The sequence below is a fragment of the Scyliorhinus canicula genome, chromosome 7 (assembly GCF_902713615.1).
Source record: "Scyliorhinus canicula chromosome 7, sScyCan1.1, whole genome shotgun sequence".
Classification (NCBI taxonomy): Eukaryota; Metazoa; Chordata; class Chondrichthyes; order Carcharhiniformes; family Scyliorhinidae; genus Scyliorhinus; species Scyliorhinus canicula.
The window spans coordinates 93,072,226-93,094,895 of NC_052152.1; the positions used below are offsets into that span (position 1 = coordinate 93,072,226).

The 22,670-nt window shown below is 48.8% G+C and overlaps 1 protein-coding gene across 2 annotated transcripts in view; it reads left to right on the plus strand.

Moving 5' to 3' along the window:
* egfl6 (EGF-like-domain, multiple 6) overlaps positions 1 to 22,670 on the plus strand; it is a 90,850-nt gene that overhangs the window by 53,411 nt on the left and 14,769 nt on the right. Inside the window, exon 10 of one of the 2 annotated variants that reach the window (XM_038802456.1) lies at positions 20,049 to 20,159. In XM_038802456.1, coding sequence (XP_038658384.1) covers positions 20,049 to 20,159 — 111 coding nt within the window. The remainder of the gene's footprint in view (positions 1 to 20,048; positions 20,160 to 22,670) is intronic. The other variant, XM_038802457.1, reaches the window with a different exon arrangement.

The window sequence follows — 22,670 nt, forward strand, 5'->3', positions numbered from 1 at the left end:
GCCACCTCTTTTAGTACCCTGGGATGCATTCCATCAGGGACAGGAGACTTGTGTACCTTTAGCCCCATTAGCTTGCCCAGCTCTATCTTCTTAGTGTTAATAATTGTTTCTAGGTCCTCACCTGTCATAGCCTCCTTGCCAACAAGTATTGGCATGTTATTTGTGTATTCCACTGCCTCAGCCATTTCCTCATCTCCCATTATTAAATCCCCTTCTCATCCTCTAAAGGACCAATGATTATCTTAGCTACTATTTTTCGTTTTATATATTTGTCGCCTCCTTTGCACCTCCTTCTCCTCGGCCTGTTAGTCCATCGGCTCTCCATCCTGGGCAGCTGCCTCCTGTCTCTCTGGGTCACGCTCCATTGCTGCATGCTCCGCTGCTGCAGATTCCTCCTCCTCGGCCTGTTAGTCCATCGGCTCTCCATCCTGGGCAGCTGCCTCCTGTCTCTCTGGGGCAGGCTCCATTGCTGCACGCTCCGCTGCTGCAGATTCCTCCTCCTGGAGCAGCTCCAGCTTGTACAGCCGCAGGGCATCCCCCAGGGCTTCAGCGACTAGGAAGAAGGCCACCATTGCTGGTTGGATTCCAATACCTATTGTCTGCAAGGGGTGAAAGGCCAACATGTCAGCATGGTGCGTATCTCCGTGCCCAACCAAGTCCAAAGGGCTACATGGTGCCCCCGGTGCAGGGTCTGTCCCTGCATCCCCTCCCATTCCTGGCTCCGTGTGTGCTCACCTCCATGGGACTCTGACCCTGGCATCTGTCCCTGCTCCCAGAGGTACCTTCGGCTGGCATTGCCCTTGCCAGCGGTATGCTCTCTGGCCCACAGCTAGCACCCCCCTTGGGAGCTACTGTGGGCGTTGCCTTTGAGTTGACCACATGATGCCATGCCGGCGGGTGGGGTGTATGGTAGAGGGTGGGGTGCGGTGGTGTTATGGCGCAGGGTGGGGTGCGGGAGTGGTACGATGGGGGCACCCATACAATCGGTGTCACTCTGCAGAAACAGGGGCCAAGTTGGGTGGTCAGTGGGATGCACAGAAAGATAGCTGCCTTGCAGGCTGCGGCAATGGCGATCCGTGGCTGGACACCGCCCCAGTCCCGTGGTGGGGCGGGGTCACCCCGGCCACACAGCCCGTTCCCCGCCTCCACCACACTAAGCCAACCCGGCCAGTGTCCAGCCTGGCAGTCCGCTGTCACGCCTCTCCCTGTGCTATCTCCTCTCTCTCCCTCATCCAGCACCACGCCAGTGTCACGATTTTTAAAATCACAAGTGAACCACGCCATCGGGAATTCGACCCATTGGAGACGGAGAATCGCGGAGGCCTCGGAGAATACCGGATCAGTCCCGCTAAAGATATGCCTCGGGTATTTACTGTACGTACGTTCTGGAACACATTGACGCCGCTGTCAAGGCGACGGAGAATTTCGATTTGGCGTGAAATTGGCACCCGCTGTGATTTCGGCATCGGAACTGATTCTCCGCCCAATCACATTTACCGATTTTGGCCGGCTGACGGAGAACCTCGTCCATGTCTACATCAAGCAGTGTGGGTTTAAAAGGGCAAAAATGTTATGCTGTGAATTAAATAAAAGTAGAAAATGCAGGAAATACACAACAGGCCAATCAGTGCCAGAAAATCATTATATGAGATAGAAACCGTGGGCTGAATTCTCCGCCGTTGGGAGAACGGGGTTTTCCTGACAGCGTGCTGCACCAGAAATCTGTTGCCCTCTGACTGCTGTCTCGCCTGGGGATTCCTTCCTCCACCTGATGTGCATCAGAGACTGTATGGTGCTCACCAGATTGTGCCCCAGAATCCTGCCCACTAATGTTTCCCACTGAGGTGTGTGTATCTGTGCGGGTGGAAGGTGGGGATGACAGCTGTGACACATTGACTATGGCATCCTCAGAGCTCTCCTCCGAGGTGGTTTCCTGGGCGACAGGGGGATGGTGGGGCCACCCGGATGGGCCGCCGCCATCGGCTGGAGGACCTGTGGGAGAATGGACATGTGGTCAGTGGGAGGGATGGGTCAATCAGTGAGGCAATAACAAATCACATGTGATAGCTCCTCCGGGTGAGCCCCGTGGATCCTCATCTCTGTGGTGTCCCCTGACCTCCGCATTGGTGACCGCTCTGTCATCGCCACACCCGTCACCTCTAGGGCCCACTCCTTGAAGGTGGGTGAGGATTCTAATGTCCGGCACTCCTCTGCCAGTCTGGGCACTGTTCCCGCAATTGTGCTTCTCCTGCAGAGACACAGAGTGGGCATCGTTAGCCTCACGTGTGGTTCACAGTGCTGGGAGTGTGTGTGAAGTGAGGGTGCGGTGAAGGTGGGTTGGAGGAGTGGGGCAGGACTGATTACGTTGGGGGGTGATAAGGTACCAGGTTGAGGAGGGGTGGGAGGGGCGGTGTGGTGGTGTTAACTCACCCATGCTGCCCATTGTAGTTTGTTGACCTTCTTGTGGCACTGGAGGCCAGTCCTCCTGGTCACGCTGCCCGAGTTTACAGCTGCTGCCACTTCTTCCCAGGCGGCACTGGTTGTCCTGTGGCTCACCCTCAGGGACCTTCAGGGGGACAGAACATCCCTCCTGGCATCACTGCATCTAGGAGCCTCTCCAGGTCTGCATCCTCGAATCACAGGACCGGTTGTCTCGGCACCATGGCTGTGAGCTGAGTGGTGTTGGCTGCGCAATTGCTGCTCAACCTTGTTAGCGGGAGGGCTGGCGAGTGTGGTCCAGGCGAATCGGCTGGCGAGTCTTCATTTGCCACATGAATCCCATGGGGCTTCATTAAGTGGACAAATTAAAGTTGAATAGTGTTGCCGGACTTTCTGGGCTGAGCGCCTGGAAGCTCACGGCAGTTCCCACTCACTACCACACTTAGAAATCGTTTTGGAGAATTGCGCCCATTGCTCTTGCTAAACTGAATAGAACACAGCAATATGCGAGGTCTGGTGGAAGCCACAAATTGTGCCCAACGACTAAAGAATTATTGATTTTTTAAATTTGCTCCTATGAAACACACTTTCAGTTACATTTTTCTTTGCTACATACTTTTCAGGGATTGTCATTATGGTAATAGAGGCTTCAATATATTGGTGCACCTCTTTCTGTTTAGCACCGAATTGTCAAAAGGTAGAAAATTATATGAAGGAGCGAGGGACTAAAATGATGTTCTGATTATTATCACACAATATTTAACAAACCAATATATTAAATAATTCCAGAATGGACAAAAGAGTTACTCATGAACATGCTGAAAATATTCATTGCATGTGATTCAATTCCACAGAATCTACTTTTGCTTTTTACAATGAGTCTGTTGAGAGGTATCCCCTTGTTCAAACCATAGGGAATATGCAGGGTATGGCCACAAACCTCAACCAATACAGACTCATTCCTCACCAATAATAGTTTTTAATACTGTTTCTCAGGAGAGAACATTGCAAGCAATTCATGTTCTGTAATGCATGCACACATATATTGAAAACATGCACATATGTGTCACTCCCTTCTCTGATTTTCATCTTAATGCTCAATTCCTGAGTGGAACCAGATGATATCTGATTTTCTTTTTGACCCCCTCCATATTCCCAGATTCATCCACTAAAAAGCTAAACACATATTTGTCAAATATTTGGCTAAGGCCATTCCTTCAGTCCGGGCTCGATCTTCATTTCACAAGCTTGACATACAATCCACAGTACAATCTTCTGACAGCCAACTGCTCTAATTATTGATCCAAAGCAAAAGGAAAGTATGTAGCAAAGAGAATGGATTATATATTTTTTTAATATGCAGGGTTAAAGAAAAGGTTTGGCATTGTATTTTTTTTCGCTTTTCTCAAAAAGAAATACACGTTGCTTCTAGCTGTAAATAGCTAAATATTAAAGAGAAAGATTTGCATTTATATCATCCCTTCCACAACCTCAAGATATTCCCAAGCGCTTTACACATCTTTGAATTGTAACCATTGTTGTAATGTAGCGAAAGCAGCAGTCAATTTTCACACGCAACAAGAAAGTTTGTTTTAGCGGCTGGTTGAGGGATAAGTGTTAGCCAGGACATCGTGAAGGTGACTCCACCACTTCTTCCAAATAGAGGCTGTCTTCCTGAAGTCAATAATTAGTACAGTATGTAATTAATTCTGTAGCATTTCAGAGAAGCAGGAGGGCCTTTCAGTAAGAGATGTCAAGGATCAGCACCTGAGTTTCTCACACCGTAACCCCGGAAGTGTAGACAAATCTCCTCTCTAATACAGTCCTTGTGACATTCTTCCCTACTCCAGGCCCAAAGAACAGTCAACCCATTCAGACACTTTCCATATCAATGTTATTTTGGCCATGCAGCCTCAGTGAACCATTCCACAATCCAATGTCCCAAACGCCACAATGGCAATCGTTTTAATACCAAGCATAGTGGGGGCGATTCTCCAAGCCCCACACCGGGCCGGAGAATCGGCGCAACCGCGACACGACGCCCCGAGGTGCGGAGAATTGGCGGCATTTGCGCCGGCACGTTTGACATGGCACTGGCCACTGGAATTGGCGGGGCCGCCGATTTCCAGCCCGAATGGGCCGAGCAGCCACGTGGATACAACAGAGTCCCACCGACAACGTTCACCCCTAGCCGCTGCTGTGGGAGCCAGAATTGGTCGTCCGCGTTCCCGTTTCACTCTGTCGTGAAACGCTATGGTGTTCATGACGGCGCGAACACTTGGGCTCCATTTTGGAGAATCGCCCCCAGTAAATGCCAATTCCTTACCCAAACAATCACCCCACAGTGTTTTTCTTTTAGGAGGTTTCCATCCCTGCTGCTCCTTTGAAGTGTCCCTCAAGGGGCCTCAGCCAGTGGAAGCTGAGATGCTCATGGCTAGTGACATCTGGAGTTGGAGCCTGTGAAGGCACAGCTGCAAACTGCAGCAACATGGGCTGCTACCGGGGAAGTCTGTCTCAGCTAACTTGTTTGCCTATACTCAGTGGGATAGGAGTCCAGGCAAATATGCAAATGTGCTGACATTCTGAGAGAGTCCAGTACATAGTACTCACAATGCCCCGAGGGTTGGAGATCACCATTTCAACCTTCCTCTGTGGGATAATTTGCCGTGAAACCCATCTAAAGCACCTATCCATATCGTCCAATATTCTCTCCAGTGTGGATCTCAGAGTTTGCATGGTAGTCATTTGAGGCTGTGCTAATGTTGCAAATCATTCCAGCATGGACTCCTGATATAAGGGTTTGTCTGCAGTGCCCCTGGAGGATACCACATTCTTCAAACTAGATGGCAGAGTGGTAACAGAAGCAGGACAATGAATCCTTCACACGCTCAGCCAAAGCGCTGAGGGAAGTGAATGTACTATTTCTTGTTTGCAGCTGACACAAAACTAGGTGAGAAGGCAAATGATGAGGATGACACAGAGTCCATAGAGGGCAAAACATTGGCAGATGGAATAAAATGTAAGAAAATATTAAATTATGTACTTTGGTAGGAAGAATAAAGGAGTTAAGTATTATTTAAATGGTGAAAAACTGCACAAAACTGCAGCACAGAGGGATTTGGGGGCCATCGTGCTTAAATCACAAAAAGCTAGCATGCAAGGTCAGCAGGTCAGATGCTGTTAGTATGTTAGTATGTGGTGTGAAAAGAAGGAAGAAAAGATAAATGGAATGTTGGCCTTTATTTCAATGGGAATGGAGTATAAAATAAAGGAATCTTGTTAAAACTATGCAAGATGCTAGACCTGGAATACTGCAACGTTTTGGTCTGCTTATCTAAGGAAAGGTACACTGGCATTGCGGGCAGTCCAGAGAAGGTTCACGAGGTTGACCCCAGGTATGGAGGATTTTTTTATGATGAGGGGTTGGTAGGTTGGGTCCGTACTCATTGGAGTTTGGAGAATAAGAGGTGACCTTATGGAGACATTCTAAGGAGGCATGACAGGAAAGATGCTGAGAGGTCGTTTCTCCTGGTGGGAGAGTCTAGGACCAGAGGGCATAATCTCAGAGTACGTGATTGCCCATTTAAGACAGAGATGAGGAGAAATTTACTTTCTTAGAGGGTAATAAATATATTGAAGTCTTTAGCACATAAGTCTGTAGAGGCTGAGTGAATCATGGGTTACGGACATAAGGCAGGAAAGTGGAGTTGAGGATTATCACATAAATCATGATCTCCTTGAAAGACATGATGGGCCGAATGGTCTCCTCCTTCTGAAAAGAAGGAAGAAAAGAGCCATTTGGAATGAGATAGAGAGGTGGATTGTTTGTATGTGTTGAAGGATATGATAGAGTGCAGGTCGTAGTTGAAAGTGATGAGGGAAGGAGTGAGAAATTAAGAGCTGTACTCACTCAACTTCTTTCAACATCCTTAGGACTGCCAACATTTATTTTATCAATTGCTTCTGACCAGCCCTTCCAGGGATATTCCTATAAATGTTGAAGAAAAGTATTTCCTTCCTGGTTAATCTTCCACTGGGACCTTCAACTATGCATCAGGAAAGTGAAAAACTATGCATCAGGAAAGTGAAAAGCGACCCCTGATTCATCTGCAACCATAAGACTATAAGACCATAAGACATAGGAGCAGAATTAGGCCACTCGGCCCATCAAGTCTGCTCCGCCATTCAATCATGGCTGATATTTTTGTCATCTCCATTCTCCTGCCTTCTCCCCATAACTCCTGATCCTCTTATTGATCAAAAACCTATCTATCTCTGTCTTAAAGACACTCAGTGATTTGGCCTCCACAGCCTTCTGCAGCAAAGAGTTCCACAGATTCACCACCCTCTATGCAACACAATCTTGCTTAAAGAGTTGTGCCTTGCTTTTAATGGAGTTGGGGAAGGTGGGCAATAATGGGCTGGTCTACGGGAATCAAAATATCCTTGTTTCATCTGACAACATTGCATGGTCAGCCATTTGTTTGCCCTGAGTAAAAATAGGTCCTCACGTATTGAGAAATTGCACATTCCCAACCACTGCTTTTTTTAATAAAAGTGATAATTTTTCTCTGAAATTGCCTCAAAGATACAAATGTGGCCCTTGCAGGATTTTGCAAAGTTGTTATTACTATAGTGAGAGTAAGAGAAGAGCAGGTAGGGAGGAGTGGGAGCGTGTATTCATTGGAGATTGGAGTCAAGACATATTGTTGAGGTAGAGACAATTCCTTTTGGATCTGCTCTGCCTCAGGAGTGTCCAACACTAAGAATGGATGCTAAAGGTTTCATTCTCCAACATTGGTATGTTTTGTTGGAAAATAAAGTTAATTTTACAACTTCACAGTCTCCGCTCAGAGACTTGTACCACAAGTATGTATATTAGATATGTATGTATACAATATGTATTTATACCCTGGCTTTGTATCCTGTAGACTTTGTAAGATTTCCCATCCCTTTAAATGAATGATCAAAAATCCTGAGGCTGGATTTCTGTGGGGAATTCTTCAGCACAAAGGTTGGCAGAGTAACCCCCCCCCCAACTCCCCCAACACCCTAAACCCCCCTCCTCGTCAGAGCAAAGATGGCTAAAACTACTCCTGATTATAGATATCTGTGATTTCAGCTTTGGAGCTGAATTGTTAACTCCGCCAAGAGCAAATTTTCAAACAAAACATATTTCTTAAGTGCTTTTAAAATAAAATCAATATACTTTCACAACATCACAGGGTCTTCATTTTTAATGTCAGAGCATTCCACGCTACAGTTTCCCATGTCTACTATCGTCATCACTTCTTCGGCTAAGAACTTGCATTTATTTTAGCAAGTCTCTCAACACTTCCTCCATGTTAAATTACTCAGAGGTACCATCCTTCTTGTTAGGTAGACAAGCGCAGCAGCATTTTGCTTACAGTAGGATTCTATAAACAGTAATTAGATTGGGTAATGTGTTTTGGGTGGTTCTTTTTTGTAAAGTGCCATTAGATCTACACCTGAAGAGGCAGAATTGGCTCTGGTTTACAACAATGCAGCCCTCCATGGAAGTGCCTGCTTCAACTTATGCACCCAAGTCTTACTGTGTGGCTGTGTAAAGTCTCAGGTAAGTGATCACTTGAAAGCGACGACTGTAGAAAAGTTTGGTTTTATTCTCCTCACTATACACTACTCCTTATCCCCGAAGGGTCTCCCACAGCCAGCCCACACCTGGGCCGGGTATTTATATCCTAGCAGTCCTAGGAAAAGATAGCCCCGCCCCCTCATCCGGGTAAATCATATTCAGGTTAGGCCACAGGGATCCTGATGAAGATCCCAGGGCCTCCCGTCAGGTAATAACAACCCCTGCACCCCTCCCCCCCCTACCCACCCAAGTCCGATATGTCATCCATTTTGGGGGGCTGGAGGGAAATCCTCCCCCTCTTCTCCAAGGGCTGATTATCTGGTGCCCGCTGCTCCGGGTCCGGAGGGGTTGTAACAGACAGGGGAGCGTCACTTCCAGGTTGAATATCTGGGCAGTTCCTCAGCCTTTTGTTCGGCGGACAACCTCGGACCGGCATTGATTTCTGTGGGCAAAACCTCCATGTCCGCCGGGTCGGAGAAACGCCCGGGGCTGGCGTCAAACCCGTCCCCGCCGTCTCCCGAATTCTCCACCCCCCGAGATTCGGCGGGGGGCGGGAATCGCGCTGTGCGAGTCGGCGGGCCCCCTGCGCCGGTTGGCGGGCCCCCTGCGGTGATTCTCTGGCCCGCGATGGGCCGAAGTCCCGCCACTGACAGGCCTGTCCCGCCGGCGTGGATTAAACCACCTACCTGACCGGTGGGATTGGCGGCGCGGGCGGGCGCCGGGGTCCTGGGGGGGGGCGTGCGGCGATCTAACCCTGGGGGGTGCTCCCACGGTGGCCTGGCCCGCGATTGGGGCCCACTGATCGACGGGCAGCCCTGTGCCGTGGGGGCACTCTTTTTCTTCCGCCTTCGCTATGGTCTTCACCATGGCGGAGGCAGAAGAGGCACCCTCCCCTGCGCATGCACCGGTATGATGTCAGCAGCCGCTGATGCTCCGGCGCATGTGCGGACTTACGCCGGCCGGCGAAGTCCTTTCGGCCCCGGCTGGCGTGGCGCCAAAGGCCGATCACGCCAGCCGGTGGAGTGGGAACCACGCCGGCGCGGGCCTAGACCCTCAATGTGAGGGCTTGGCCCCTAAATGTGCGGACACTTACGCACCTTTGGGGCGGCCCGACGCCACAGTGGTTCACCCCACACCAACATGCCGGGACCCCCGCCTCGCTGGGTAGGGGAGAATCCTGGCCACAATGTCCAGTCACCTTCTGGGTACCACCGGCAACTGCTCTGGATAGAGGGGCAACACCCTCGGGATCGGGTGCCGTGGTCGGTCCTCAGGTACCTGTGCCAACCTGCTCCCGAGATAACCATGTGCCGATTCAAGTCCTTCCCTTGCACCTGCACCATATATGAGACCGGCCCAGACAATTTTATCATCATTCCCGGAATCCACAAAGGCAATCTATAAAATTACGGACATAAATGGAGTCGGCAGTGGTGCATCCACTCATGGGCCTGGATCGCTTCACTCTGGTCTGTTCCTGCTGGTCACTGATCCTATCTCTGATGTCCGGCGTAATTCAATCGCGTGTGCAAGTGATGACCCAACAAAAGCTCCATGGGAGTCACCCTGGTGGTAATGTACGGCATGGTCCCATAGTGTTTCCTATAAAGGGAGGCATGTTTCTGGTGAGCACCGCAAAATCCAAATGGAGGCAAGACCTTGGTCAGCCCAGACATTCCCATGGGCGAAGTGGAGCTGATGGGCAGAGCTTCTGGTCCTTCTGGCGGTTAGTAAATTGCTTTGCCAACTTCTCGATATCCGTGTCTATGCCGGACCACCACGTGTAGCTCCAGGTCAACATTTTCATTTTGGAGACACTGGGTGTCCATTGTAGAGTTCCTGCATAACTGACCCTTGGCCGCATTCGGGGCTGACCACCCAGAAACCCCAATGCAGGATGCCTTCCACCACACTGAGTGCCACCATTTTTGTGGTAAACGCTCCCAGGTCCCCCCGGGAGGGAACGGTGCTGGGCTTCGTACAGCATGATGTGGCGGACCCCAGCCAGCAGCAGGTCCACCTGTGACTAAGCCTTCACCTAGGCCCCATTACAGGTAATGAATCCATAAACTATAAGGTAGCGTCTAGCTCATCCGATGCCGCCAGTGATAGGGTGCTGGTGGTTAGCGGGAGGTGGCTGAGAGCATCCAAGTGGGGACTCTGCACAATATTCTGGAACAAAAGTCCAAAGCTGAATGCAGGCAGATGCCACTGGGAGAATTGCCTTGTCCTGTTTGAATAACCCCAAAAGCGGTTTATGGTCAGGTATCAGCCGTGAACGCATGGCCATAGAGATCTTGATGGAATCATCTAACAGCAAACACCAATGCCAACCTTTCCTTTTCTATTTGGGTGTAATTTCGCTCTGCCACTGCCAAGATGCATGAAATGAATGCAATGGGTCGCTTGGTACCATCATCCATCCTGTGTGACAGGACAGCCCCAATTCGGGGGGGGCGAGGCGTCACATGTGAGTAACAAGGGCTTTGCACATGCCGACGAGACCCCAACTGACAGCCTGGTGTATTCATACAACCCCTTTGTGTGTTGATGGTCACGTATTTGCGTCAGAATTGATCCCGAAACAACTGGAGATAGGCGTGGCTCATGTCGAGCTTGGTAAAAGTCCTTCCTCCACTGCACCTCGTGTATAGGTTCTTAATCTTCGTCCCTGGGTAACAATCCAAACGGGATGCTCGGTTGATTGTTAATTTGTGATCCCAGCAAATGCAGACGGACGCGTCAGGCTTCATAACCGGCACGACTGGCGCAGACCAATTCGCAAATTTTACCAGGCAGATCATTCATAGCTTCTCTAGCAGCATGGTGGCACAGTGGTTAGCAATGATGCCTCATAGCGCCAGGAATGCTGGTTTTGAATCCAACCTCGGACGAATGTCTGTGTGGAGTTTGTACATTCTCTCAGTGTCTGCGTGGGTTTCCTCCAGATGTTCTGGTTTCCTCCCACAGTCCAAAGATGTGCAGGTTAGGTGGATTGGCCATAATAAATTGCCCCTTCGTGTCCAAATGTTAGGTGGGGTTATGGGGATAGGGCGGGGGTAGGATGCTCTTTCAGTGGGTTGGTGCAGACTCGATGGGCCAAATGGTCTCCTTTTGCAACGTAAGGATTCTATGATTCTCCAAATGGTCCAGTTCTGCATCAACCTTTAGTTTCAAAGCTAAGGAATGGGGTGGGCCTGAAAATTGCACGGTTGAGCCACTGGGTCCACAGATATTCTGGCAGAGGCCACCCCGAATGGTACCGAGGCCCTCTTGGAACACCCCAGGGAAACGTGCCAATACCTGTTGGGGTACATTCAGCCTACTCGCCAGTCCAGCTGGAGACTTTTTAGTCAAACAAGCCCCAGCAAATTTCAGCCTGAACCTTTCACCACCGCTAGTGATAGATTGACTGACTGAGCCCCAAATTCTACAGGCAGTTCCGAGGTGCCTGCAATCTCCAATGGTTCCCTGTATATATTGCCAGCAGTATCTCTCAATGCTAAAGAGTGTATCCCTTAGAGAAATTTGTCATAAGCGCCGCAGCTGATCACCGAGTCAGTGGCTCCAGCATCAAGTTCCATTGAATTAAGAACTCGTTGATCTGGACTTAACCTGGATAGGTGCAACCTATGGTGCAGAAATGCAGTAAAGATAGTGGGCCTCCTCCGGTTCGTCATCAACAAAATGCGTCCGTGCTCTGGGGCGGTCATTGGTGCAGCGGTGGGTGAGGTTTCCTGCTGTCATCTGTCCCGCCGCCTGCCTCTGGTGCCGATGCGTTCATTCCACTCGTCAGGGATCTCCATTGGCCCTGGTTCCCTGGAGTGCGCCCCCAATGGTGGGAGTCCGGAATTGCCGCATGCGAGAGGGTTTCTCCACGCTCTGCTGGGTGACCAATGTTCAAGATTGCTATCCCTCGGAGCTCCTGCGTCCTCTCGGGACATAGCTATGTCAGTCACTTTCGTCAGATCCAGTTTCACTCAATAAAGATTCTTAGGTCCCCCGTCTCTGATCCCGCAAACCAACCGGTCTGGGGCACTTCTGATAATGCCGACCTGAACTCGAAGAACCTATCGGGTTTGCGTAACCGACCCAGGAATTCCGCCATGGGTTCATCCTGGTGTTGAGAAGCCGTGTGGAACTTGGGGACATGGGCTGCAAGGTAGCAGAGTGGTTATCACTGTTGCTTCACAGCTCCAGCGACCCAGGTTCGATTGCCGGTTTGGGTCACTGTCTGTGCGGAGTCTGCACGTTCTCCCCGTGTCTCTGTGGGTTTCCTCCGGGTTCTCCGGTTTCCTCCCACAAGTCCCGAAATATGGGCTGTTAGGTAATTTGGGCATTCTGAATTCTCCCTCCATGTACCTGAACAGTTGCCGGAATGTGGCGACTAGGGCTTTTTCACAGTAACTTAATTGCAGTGTTGATGTAAGCCTATGTGTGACAATAAAGATTATTAAATTAAATTTAAATTAAAATGTTTGCCGACCAGCGTAATGAGCTCCACGAACTGGCGGTTGTTGGGTGAGTTGGGAAAAGTTAAACTTTTGATTATGCTGTAAGTCTCTGTCCCACAAACTACGAGGAAGGTCACCGACTATCTGTCGTCCCCGACTATTTTGTTCAGGTGAAAAAAATATTTCATCCGCTCTATGTACCCAGGCTCGGCCTCGAATGACCCAAGCTTACCGATGAGTGGCATATCTGCTGCCCAAGTGGAGACCTCCTGAGGCCTAATCGAGGTGGGCCCAGTCCGGAGGAAATGGCTTCTCCTGCAGCTCCACTTAACCCTCGACGCCAGTTAAAGTCTCAGGCAAGCAATCACTTGGAAGTGATGACTGTAGAAACAGTCACTATACACTCCTCCTACTCCCCGGAAGGTTCACCCGGGCCCAGCTCACACCCGGACCGCGGTATTATATCCCAGCAGTCCTAGGAAAAGGGCGGCAGTTCCGCCCCTCATCTGGGTAAATCATATTCAGGTGAGGCCACAGGCTGAAAGCTGAATCTGCTACCCAAGAAGTGCAGGGACTATTAACCAAGTGGTTTATGTGGTAAGGTCACTGCAATAGGTTTCACTGCACCTGAAGTAAATCAGCTAGATTGTGGAATAAGTGCTCTTACTCCTAAAAATTAAATTAACAAAATAACTACCAAAACATTCAGATTGCAGCAGATAAAGTATACTTTCAATAAGAGCAAGGGGGTTCACCGCAGTACCCGAACCAATATTTAGTCCTCATCCGACATCACGGGAACAGATTACCGGGTCCATTATCCTGTTGCTGTTTGTGGGATCTTGCTGTGCACAGTTTGGTTGTTGTGTTTCCCTGAAGTAGATCAGTGAGAATGTTTCAAAATGATTACATTAGGATATCAGCAAGTACTTTATAGCCAAAGCCGTGATACATGCTATTCAAATGCAATTTTTCCCCTACAGACAGTAGTTTTCTGTATATTAAGTATCATTCTGTGAAGTTTACGGGTGTTAAGTTCATTTGAACAGCATCCTGAAAGCACCATCTGGTAAGGATAAAAACTCTTAACGCTCTCTTCAAAGGACTTAACGGATGTCACCAGCTCGATGAAACACGTCTAGCTTGAAATTTAGGTCACCGAAGAGCACATAAAAATGAATTATTTCCACAAATTAAACATTTGAAAAGTTCTCTTTTATTAAATAAAGTTATTTTACAGCCTTGAAATCCACTTTACCATTGGAATGACAGCTAATGCTGGCAGCTCTTTTGTAGCTAGAGGAAATATTCAAACTAAGGATTAAATACAGGATCATATGACAAAGAACTTGTTTCAAAGGATCATTACTGACGACATGGTTGAAGTAAAGAAACAGTAACACAATAAATGACTGCCTCAGGCGAGATCTTTATCATAGTTATTTTCAACAATTGGCTGAAGATAAGATTCTCCCAAAACAGGAGGCTACAGGTCTAGGAATTCCATCATTAATCACATGTGTTTCGAAGGAGTCGAATGCTCTGCAGGAGATTACCCCGAGGTAATAATCCTCCAAGGACCGCACATTAAACAGTTTAGTGTGCACTGAGAGGCCATGCCTTCTAATAGTCTCTGAGCACAGACGGTATCAAATCCACACAGTTACGTCATAAAAGGCCAATCATTCACTTGAATTTTGTTCCTTACTATAAATAAGTAAAAGAAACAGGGTAAAAGCAGGAATATGGTGAAACAATGCACAAACCATTTGCTTTCCACATTTATTCCTTATTAGTATGAATAAATTAGCTGGTAAACTTTTGGACTATATTGACAAAGGCAATTTTGGAGAACAATTGGTCAATGTGGAAAGTTCATTTGAACCCCAAGTGATTTGGAAAGGGCTTCATTCCTCACTTTTAAATAAATCTTGGAAAACCATAAGAGGTTAATTTGGATAAGCCTCCACGCAGGCTCAGGGATTACAATTTGCAGGTTACTGTGCTCATTCAGTATTACGCAAGCAGGATTCAAACTTCATGCTGCCTTATCAATTTTAAAAATGTAATCATGGGATGAGGCCATCGCTGGATCGACCAGCATTTATTACACATCACTAATTGCCCTTGAGAAGGTGGTGGTGAGCTGCCTTCTTGAACCGCAGAACTCCTTGTGGTGTAGGTACACCCACGATGCTGTTAGGGAGGGAGTTCCAGGATTTTGACCCAACGACAGTAAAAGAATGACAATATATTTCCATGATGTGGAGATGCCGGCGTTGGACTGGGGTGAGCACAGTAAGAAGTCTTACAACACCAGGTTAAAGTCCAACAGGTTTGTTTCAAACACGAGCTTTCGGAGCACGGCTCCTTCTTCAGGTGAAGAAGGAGCCGTGCTCCGAAAGCTCGTGTTTGAAACAAACCTGTTGGACTTTAACCTGGTGTTGTAAGACTTCTTACTGTAATATATTTCCATGTCAGGGTGGTGAGGGCTTGGTGGGAAACTGGTGTTCCCATAGGGCTGCGGCCCTTGTCCGAGATGGTAGTGGTCATGGTCTTGGAAGGTGTTATAATGATTGTAATCATTTTGATGACTTTTATGTGCAACTAGTCCTAACCATGCTGCTTGTAGTAATCCACAGGAGGCAGGAGTCCGTCACCACACCAATATTTATTTACAATAACGATATTACAGGAGCAGCTACAAACAGTGCTGCTAGCAGTCCAGTCAACTCAAGACTGACTCACAAAGCCTACACAGGTGATTATATGGGCCCCCTCAATGAGCTATCAGGGGCTGGGGGTGGAGTTGTTCAGGGGCTGGAGGGGGCCAGGTCGGGGTCACCCCTGGGCCAGGGATTGTGAGGGGCTTTGCGTCGGTGAGGCCTTCAAGACATCTTTAAATATTATGAAGACTAGGGGGAACCAGAGCTGCAGCCTGTCTGTCCAATCAAACACTTCAGGTCAGAATCCTGCTGCAGCTTCTCTCATGACTGTCAATTTCACTCCCTTCGACCAGGAGCAACCTCTAGCTTAGCAGCTGAAGGATATTTCAAATGAGCAATTAGCCTTGTAAGTTGTGATAGCACTTCATACTCCTGAAATCTCAAGTGCCTCCTTGAAAGAACAGGTGCCATGTCTGAAAGGTGATGAGTGGACTGGATGCCAGGCAACCTTTGAGTGTGCCTGTACTTTAGTAAGGTCAGCACCATATAGGCAGCTATCAAAAATCAAATACTAAAGAGCAGAACGTCGCCACTTAGGATCCCATCGCGGCTCAAGAGTAAGTGACTGGATGAGCGGAGGTCAGCTGAGCATGGCCTCCCTAATGTTGCTGGCAGAGGTCTGGGATTTAGGGATTCCTGATCTGGCCAGGTGCAAGTGTGCAGGGCAAGGTTTCTCAGCACAACTGGCTCACTGGATGGCTCTGTGAGAGAAGGTGGGGCAGTCATGGTCAGGGTTGGGGAAGCCTGGGAGATTTGAAGGTTCCAGATGGAAGCCCTAACTGACTGTCAGTCTCTCTCCTTCCCAATTCCTTCCAGATACAAAGATGTTTGCTGGTGTAGATCCCGCGGAGGCCTGCCCTCACTCTGCTTGTCACAGTCGAGGCAGGTAGACGCCGAAGACGGCAACAAGGCCATCGCAGGCTAGAGGCAGCATCACATGTGCAGGCAGCCGGTCCACACCCTGAAGAACTGGCCGCCCATCAGGTTGAGGAGGCGGTCAGAAGGGGAGGCCAGCGATGTGCCAAGGTGTACATGAGTCATTGGTCCGTCAATGAACTTCAATGGACAGTATATGCCGTAGAAGACTGCATCTCAGCAAAAGAGACAATGCGGCACATCCTCGCGGGCATAGCACCCCATGGAGGAGGAGAACATCAGCTCCCAGTGGCTATGGGGATCACCACAGCACTAACTTTTTATGCCACCAGGCCATTCTAAGACTTGAGCGGGGACTTGTGTGGAATATCACAGTCATCAGCCCTCAGGTGCAACTGGGAGGTGACATATGCTCTGCATGCCTTGGCATTTGGCTTTATCACCTTCGACGTGGACCAGGCCCACCAAGATACGAGAGCTGCAGAATTCGCCACCATCACTGGGATGCACCAGGTCCAGGGGGCCATCGATGGCATGCATGTACCACGCACCAGGGCATCAGGGAGTGCCCTATATTAACAGAAAGATGTTCTACTTCCTGAATGTTCAGACCAACACGTCAGGATCATGCATGTGTGTGCCCACTGCCCTGGGAGCATGCATTACAGCTATGTCCTGGGACATTCGGAGATCCCTGGTGTCTTCAAGAACCACCCAAGGCTGGCGGGTTGGCTTGTGGGGGGACAAGGGAAACCAACTGAGGTCATGGCTGATGACGCTGGTGCAGAGGCCTGAGACCGAGGTAGAGATCCATTATAATGAGGCCCACACTGCCACCCGTGCTGTCATTGAGCAGTGTATCAAGCTGCTCAAAATGCGGTTCCTCTGCCTTGTCCGCTCTGGCAGGGCTCGACAGTACACCTCAGAGGGTCTCTCGCTTTGTGGTGGTCTGCTGTGCCCTCCACAATCTGACATAGCAACGAGGAGACATGCTAGAGGAGGAGGAGGAGGCAGACTAGGAATGGCTGGAGGGCAAAGCCAAGAAGGAGCTGGAGGACGGAGGACAGACAACGGGAAGGGTCTGCCATGCCGGGAGGACCAGGGAGGCCCTCACCATATCCAGATTCTTCTAGGACGAGGCTATGTCCATCAGCTCAACACCTCCCCCTTTCCCCTCTCCCCAGCCTCCCTCAATCACTCCGCCGCCTCCCCGACCACTCCAGGGTGATGGGCCGGCATCTGCACTGTTAGCGGGCCACTGTACAAGGCAGGTGAGTGATGGTCACTCACTGTGAGGTAAGCTTTGGTGCTCCTCAATTTATGCCAAAGTCTGACTCCTGTTGTTCTGTTGACAGCCATCCTTATGCTGGAGTCTGCATCGGGGGCTTTTGATCTTCAACTACTGTGCTGGGGCAGGGGGAGCAGGGAGTGTGGGGAATAGGGAGTGGGGGAGCCAGCAGGCCGGGGGTCGGGTGAGGACTAAAGTGACAGAGGCTTCTCATGTATCAGGTGGGAAATGTTTGAATGGTGAATATTTTAATGTGACAGGTTTCCATTCCCCCAAGCTATGGATAGTGACCGCACCAGTGCCCACTCAATGCTCCTCACGCTTCTTGATCCTCGATAGTCTAGTGCCACATCTAGGTGTATCCCCAGGATGCTGGGGCTGGTTTAGACTGGGGCTGGTTTAGCACTGGGCTAAATCGCTGGCTTTGAAAGCAGACCAAGGCAGGTCAGCAGCACGGTTCAATTCCCGTACCAGCCTCCCCGAACAGGCGCCGGAATGTGGCGACTAGGGGCTTTTCACAGTAACTTAATTTGAAATCTACTTGTGACAATAAGCGATTTTCATTTCAGGATGCACATCGGAGGTGGAGGCAGCCTACTGCTTACCGTGCCCTGTGGTCTTTGACACCCTTGGTGGACATCCACTGGAGGGCTTCGAGCCGGAGTAACGTGGCCGACTTAGCAGTGTCACAGGCATCGTCAGGCCACCCTGTTCTGCGCCGATGAGACGCGCCGATGTCGTGGGGGTTGGGGGATTCAGAAAAACTGAAGATTGCCATAATCTCCTTGATGGCAGGCTCTGGGTTAGGCTCCAGCGCTTCCTCCTCCCCGACGGTGCCTGTTGGTGCTGGGTACCTCCATGGGACAGAGGTGCAGCTGGAGTGAGCTCCAGAAACTTCCGGTTCATCTAGTACTGCCAGTCTAGGAGGCTACCCATTGTATGCAGCATGGCGTTGATGCCCTCAGCAGTGGTCCTCAGTGACTGGGCCGCCCTCTGGAGTGTCTCAACAATGTTCACCAGGGTCTGGGACATGTCCCTTATCAACTGGGACATGATGTCAAGGCCCTCAACCATGGTCATCATAGACTGAGCCAAGCCTTGTACACCACCACTCAAGGTGCGGATATTGTGCTCCAGGTTTTCCACTGTGGTCGTCACCATAGCAGTGTTGGCCTGAGTGCCACGCATTTCTGGTACCATCTTCTGCACCTGAAGGCTTTAGGACTCCTCCAATCGGCCTTTCAGTTGCTGGAATGTTGCTGACACCACCTCTTGAATATCATGGCTGTGTCCTATCATCTGCATCAGCTCTGGGAGAACCTTGAACCAAAGGCTCAACATCTGGCTGGGACCCAGCTGAGTCCTGGGATCCAATTGACCTCTGATTTCCTCAACCTGATGTGTATTAGCAGCTGCAGTGCTCATCAGATAGTCTCCCAGAACCCTGACTCAGGATGGCCCGGCCTCATCAGATGGTGGCCCTGCGAGACAATGGACATGTGGTCAGTGAAAGGGAAAGATCATGTTGTGGGACATCAACAACTCAGTTGAAACAGATCATCTGCATGAAGAAGCAGTGGATCTTCATCTCTTTGGCGCAGGCCAACCTCGCTGTCAGTCGTTGCTCTCTCCTCAGGCAACCCCGTGGTCTCCAGGGCCCATTCCCCATAGTAGGTGAGGACTCAGATATCTGGAACTCCTCCCCCTGTCTTCATTTCCCGTTTGTTATGGGCTATCATCTCCTGCGGGGACAAAGAGAGGGCACTGTGAGCCACATGGTTGATGGGTCAGGGCATCTATAGCAGGTGGCATGCGTGGGCACCATACCTGGACATGAAGGAGTTGTGCTGGTTAGTGCCAGGGAGGTCTGAGGAACATACTTGAAGATTGCATGTGGGGAAGGTGCAAGGTATCAGCCAGTGGATTGAGGGGAGATGGGGGTGTTTGGGAAATTGAGGGGTGGCAGATAGGACTGATACCATAAGAGAGGTAGTAACTTACTATGGTCTCTTAACTCCAGCATATCTGCTCTTTTTGATTCACTCAAGCAATTTGAAGTTTCAACAAGGATTTAGCTTTTTAACAACAGAAAGTGTTTTAAAACCTGGCATCATTTTCCATGATCCTTGTGTATTTTGGCCTCTTTTCTTACATACTATATGAGAAAAGGGGACTTAATAAAGTTGTCATTTAATAACCTTACACTGGGTAAAAGGTTTACGGTCCTTAAACAACATAAGTGAATCAATTGGGGCTCATTCAACACTTTTTACTGATTCCAGCCTATTATATCCGGATTTATAAAAACTTTAGTTCAATTTCTTAAACTATCTTGGGGAAGTTTGAATTTGCCGTTTCTGAATTATTAGTTTGAGTTTCCGGATTACAAGTCTAGTAACATAACTGCAACACCAACCAACCCAATTTAGTTCATTACTCAGAGGTGCCAGTATGCTCCATATAGTGTGCCTCCCTGTGGAAATGACCTGGCATTGACTCTGTATTGTCCTCTGATTGAGTTCAACAAGTGGGCGATTGCTAGGGTAAGCCAAGGCTCACCACTCAGAATTGTATAATACCTACTAATAACTTAGTAAGAATTCTTGAAGTATATGCTCATTGGATTCAAAATGTATCCCCAATTCTCACAGGATACTACTTTTATTCCCCAATTGTTTCAGTTCCCAGACGGAATGAAGCCGCAATATTTAGTCCGGTTCTGGGTCAGAAAGAAATTGCTGTACAAGAACCGCGTAATGAAGGTAAGGAGGTAATTTGCTTTTGTTGCTGAAGATCTGAAGGCGGTAGAGTTTCAGTATTGTCGCTTCCTGTCAGCACACTATCACCACAGGTCTTACTGGTTCAAGAGGGATACTTGCCAGAACTTCTCAACTGGGGCAAACATGCAAGACGGACGATATCAGGTCAACTGTCCATTACGAGGCCCACTCAATATTCCTTCCATCATACCACCCTCCCCATTAAAACCGAAAGCCTCGCCATTGGTCATCTGTCTACAACCTAAAATTGACCTCCAATGCAGTGCACAGGATAGGGTTTCATATAAATGGTGCCAGTAAGCTCCAGATGCCCAATGAGCTTCCCCATAGAGTTTGTTGAATTCAGTATGGTGTCACCCAAGCTGGCAGCAAGGTCAGTCTGGATGGGGAAGCGGAGTGGGGCAGGTGGGTAGCAATCACAGAGGAGTAAGCCCAGGATGGCAGCAGCCCAGGTGATTTATGTGGGCCTGAGAAGAATAATTGAAACTTACCTTCTTGGAGTTTCTTTTTATAATAACACAAGTGAAGCAGGGGTAAGTGCTTCAGCTATTTCTGTCCCAAAACAACAGATTGTTGTGTACGTCACAGAACTCCAATTTGCATGTTAAAAGGCACCCAAAACAGGCGGACCCTTCAGCTGTTCAAAGTCCCGATCCTGTAAAATGCCAGTAGATGGGATTTCAAGGTTATAACGTGGTAAGTCGCCCTACCGTATTTTAATACCGTTGCCACTCTGTTGACAATTCACCAAGTTAAAAATGAGCCTCACTGTTTGCATGACAAGCAAATGTTTGCAATTGTACAGAAGTGTTTACCAAACAATCGATTCAGTTACATGTGTTGCATTGAAACACAATGGCACATCAGTGCTACATAATGTGTGATTAAAACTCAGACATGGCTACTCAATCCCTTCCCCATTTTTCCAAGAGGATGGTACTCCTTTAAGTTGCACAACTCTTCAGTTTCTCTGTAAGGCAACTTCCAGATGTGAGGAAAACACAATGACCCCAAATTGACTTTATTTTGTAGTCTATTATCCAACTCACTGGGGTATAAGCATGTTGCTCAAGAGTATCAAAGGTTGAGAGCGGACCTGAGAGACCTATGAGGGTCATAGATTGGATAGATAGGAAGGCACTTTTTCCATTAGTCGACAGGTCAGATGTCTCTCTATAAATGTGCGATAGAGAGCATCCTATCCGGCTGTATCACAGCCTGGTATGGCAACTGCTCGGTCCAAAATCGCAAGAAACTGCAGATTGTGGTGAACTCAGCCCAATGCATCGCACAAGCTTGCCACCCTCCCATTGATTCTGTCTACCTCCCGCTGCCTCAGGAAGGCAGACTGCATTATCAGAGACCCCTCCCACCCAGGCTTTGCCCTCTTCCAGACCCTTCCATCAGGCAGAAGGTACAGAAGTATGAAGACCCGCACATCCAAACATAGGAACAGCTTCTTCCCCACAGCTACAAGACTCCTCAACGACTCCCCTTCGGACTGATCTGTTCCCTGTAAGAACACTATTCACGACACCCTATGCTGCTCATGCTCATATATTTGCTTTGTTTGCTTTGTCTGGCCCCTTGTTCTGCATGGTAACCAATCACTGTTGTGTCAATATACCATTTGTCAATGTTCCCTGTTGATTATTCTTTTGTCTACTATGTACGTACTGTGTACATTCCTCGGCCTCAGAAAAATACCTTTCACTGTACTTTGGTACATGTGACAATAAATCAAATCAAAATCAATAACCGGGGTCATAGATTTAAAGTAAAATAGAAGGCGGAGAGGGAAATTGAGGAGAAGATTTTTCACGCAGAGTGTGGTGGGAGTCTGGAACTCACTTCCTCAAAGACTGGTTGAGCCGAAACTCTCGTAATATTTAATAAGTATTTAGACATTCACTTGCGGTGCCATAACCTCCAGGGCTGTGGGCCAAGCACTGGAAAATGGGAGTATTGTAGTCAGATCTTTGTTGACGAGTGTGGACACGATGGGCCAAATGGCCTCCTTCTGTGCTGTAAACATTTATGAATCTAAGTAGCAGGAAGTGCACCTATGCCTATGAAATCCTAGCCTTTGATAAGTTAACTGGGATAAGTGGCTTTCATGTGCTTCCACAAGGAGGAGGAGGCGACTCAAGTTTTTCTAAAATGTAGCATCACTGGATGAGTAATCCAGAGACCCAGGCTCATGCTCTGGAGACATAGGTTCAAATCCCGCCACAACAGCAGGTGGATTAAATTCAAAAGGTCAAGATTCATTTAGTGCAAGGCATCACCAAGTTTAAGCTCAGAAGATGAGGTAAAATAAGAAATAGTAATTAGGTGGCACAAGACATGAGGGTGCAAAGCAGACGGTGGCAAATTGGTTGCATTATGCACCCTGCACAATTTTCCTTTCCATTCCAAAGTTGAATTGCACCCTCTTGAATTTTAACGTCTTGAAGATTGCAGGAGGGAAGAAACTAAGGGAGGCCTTGGGTA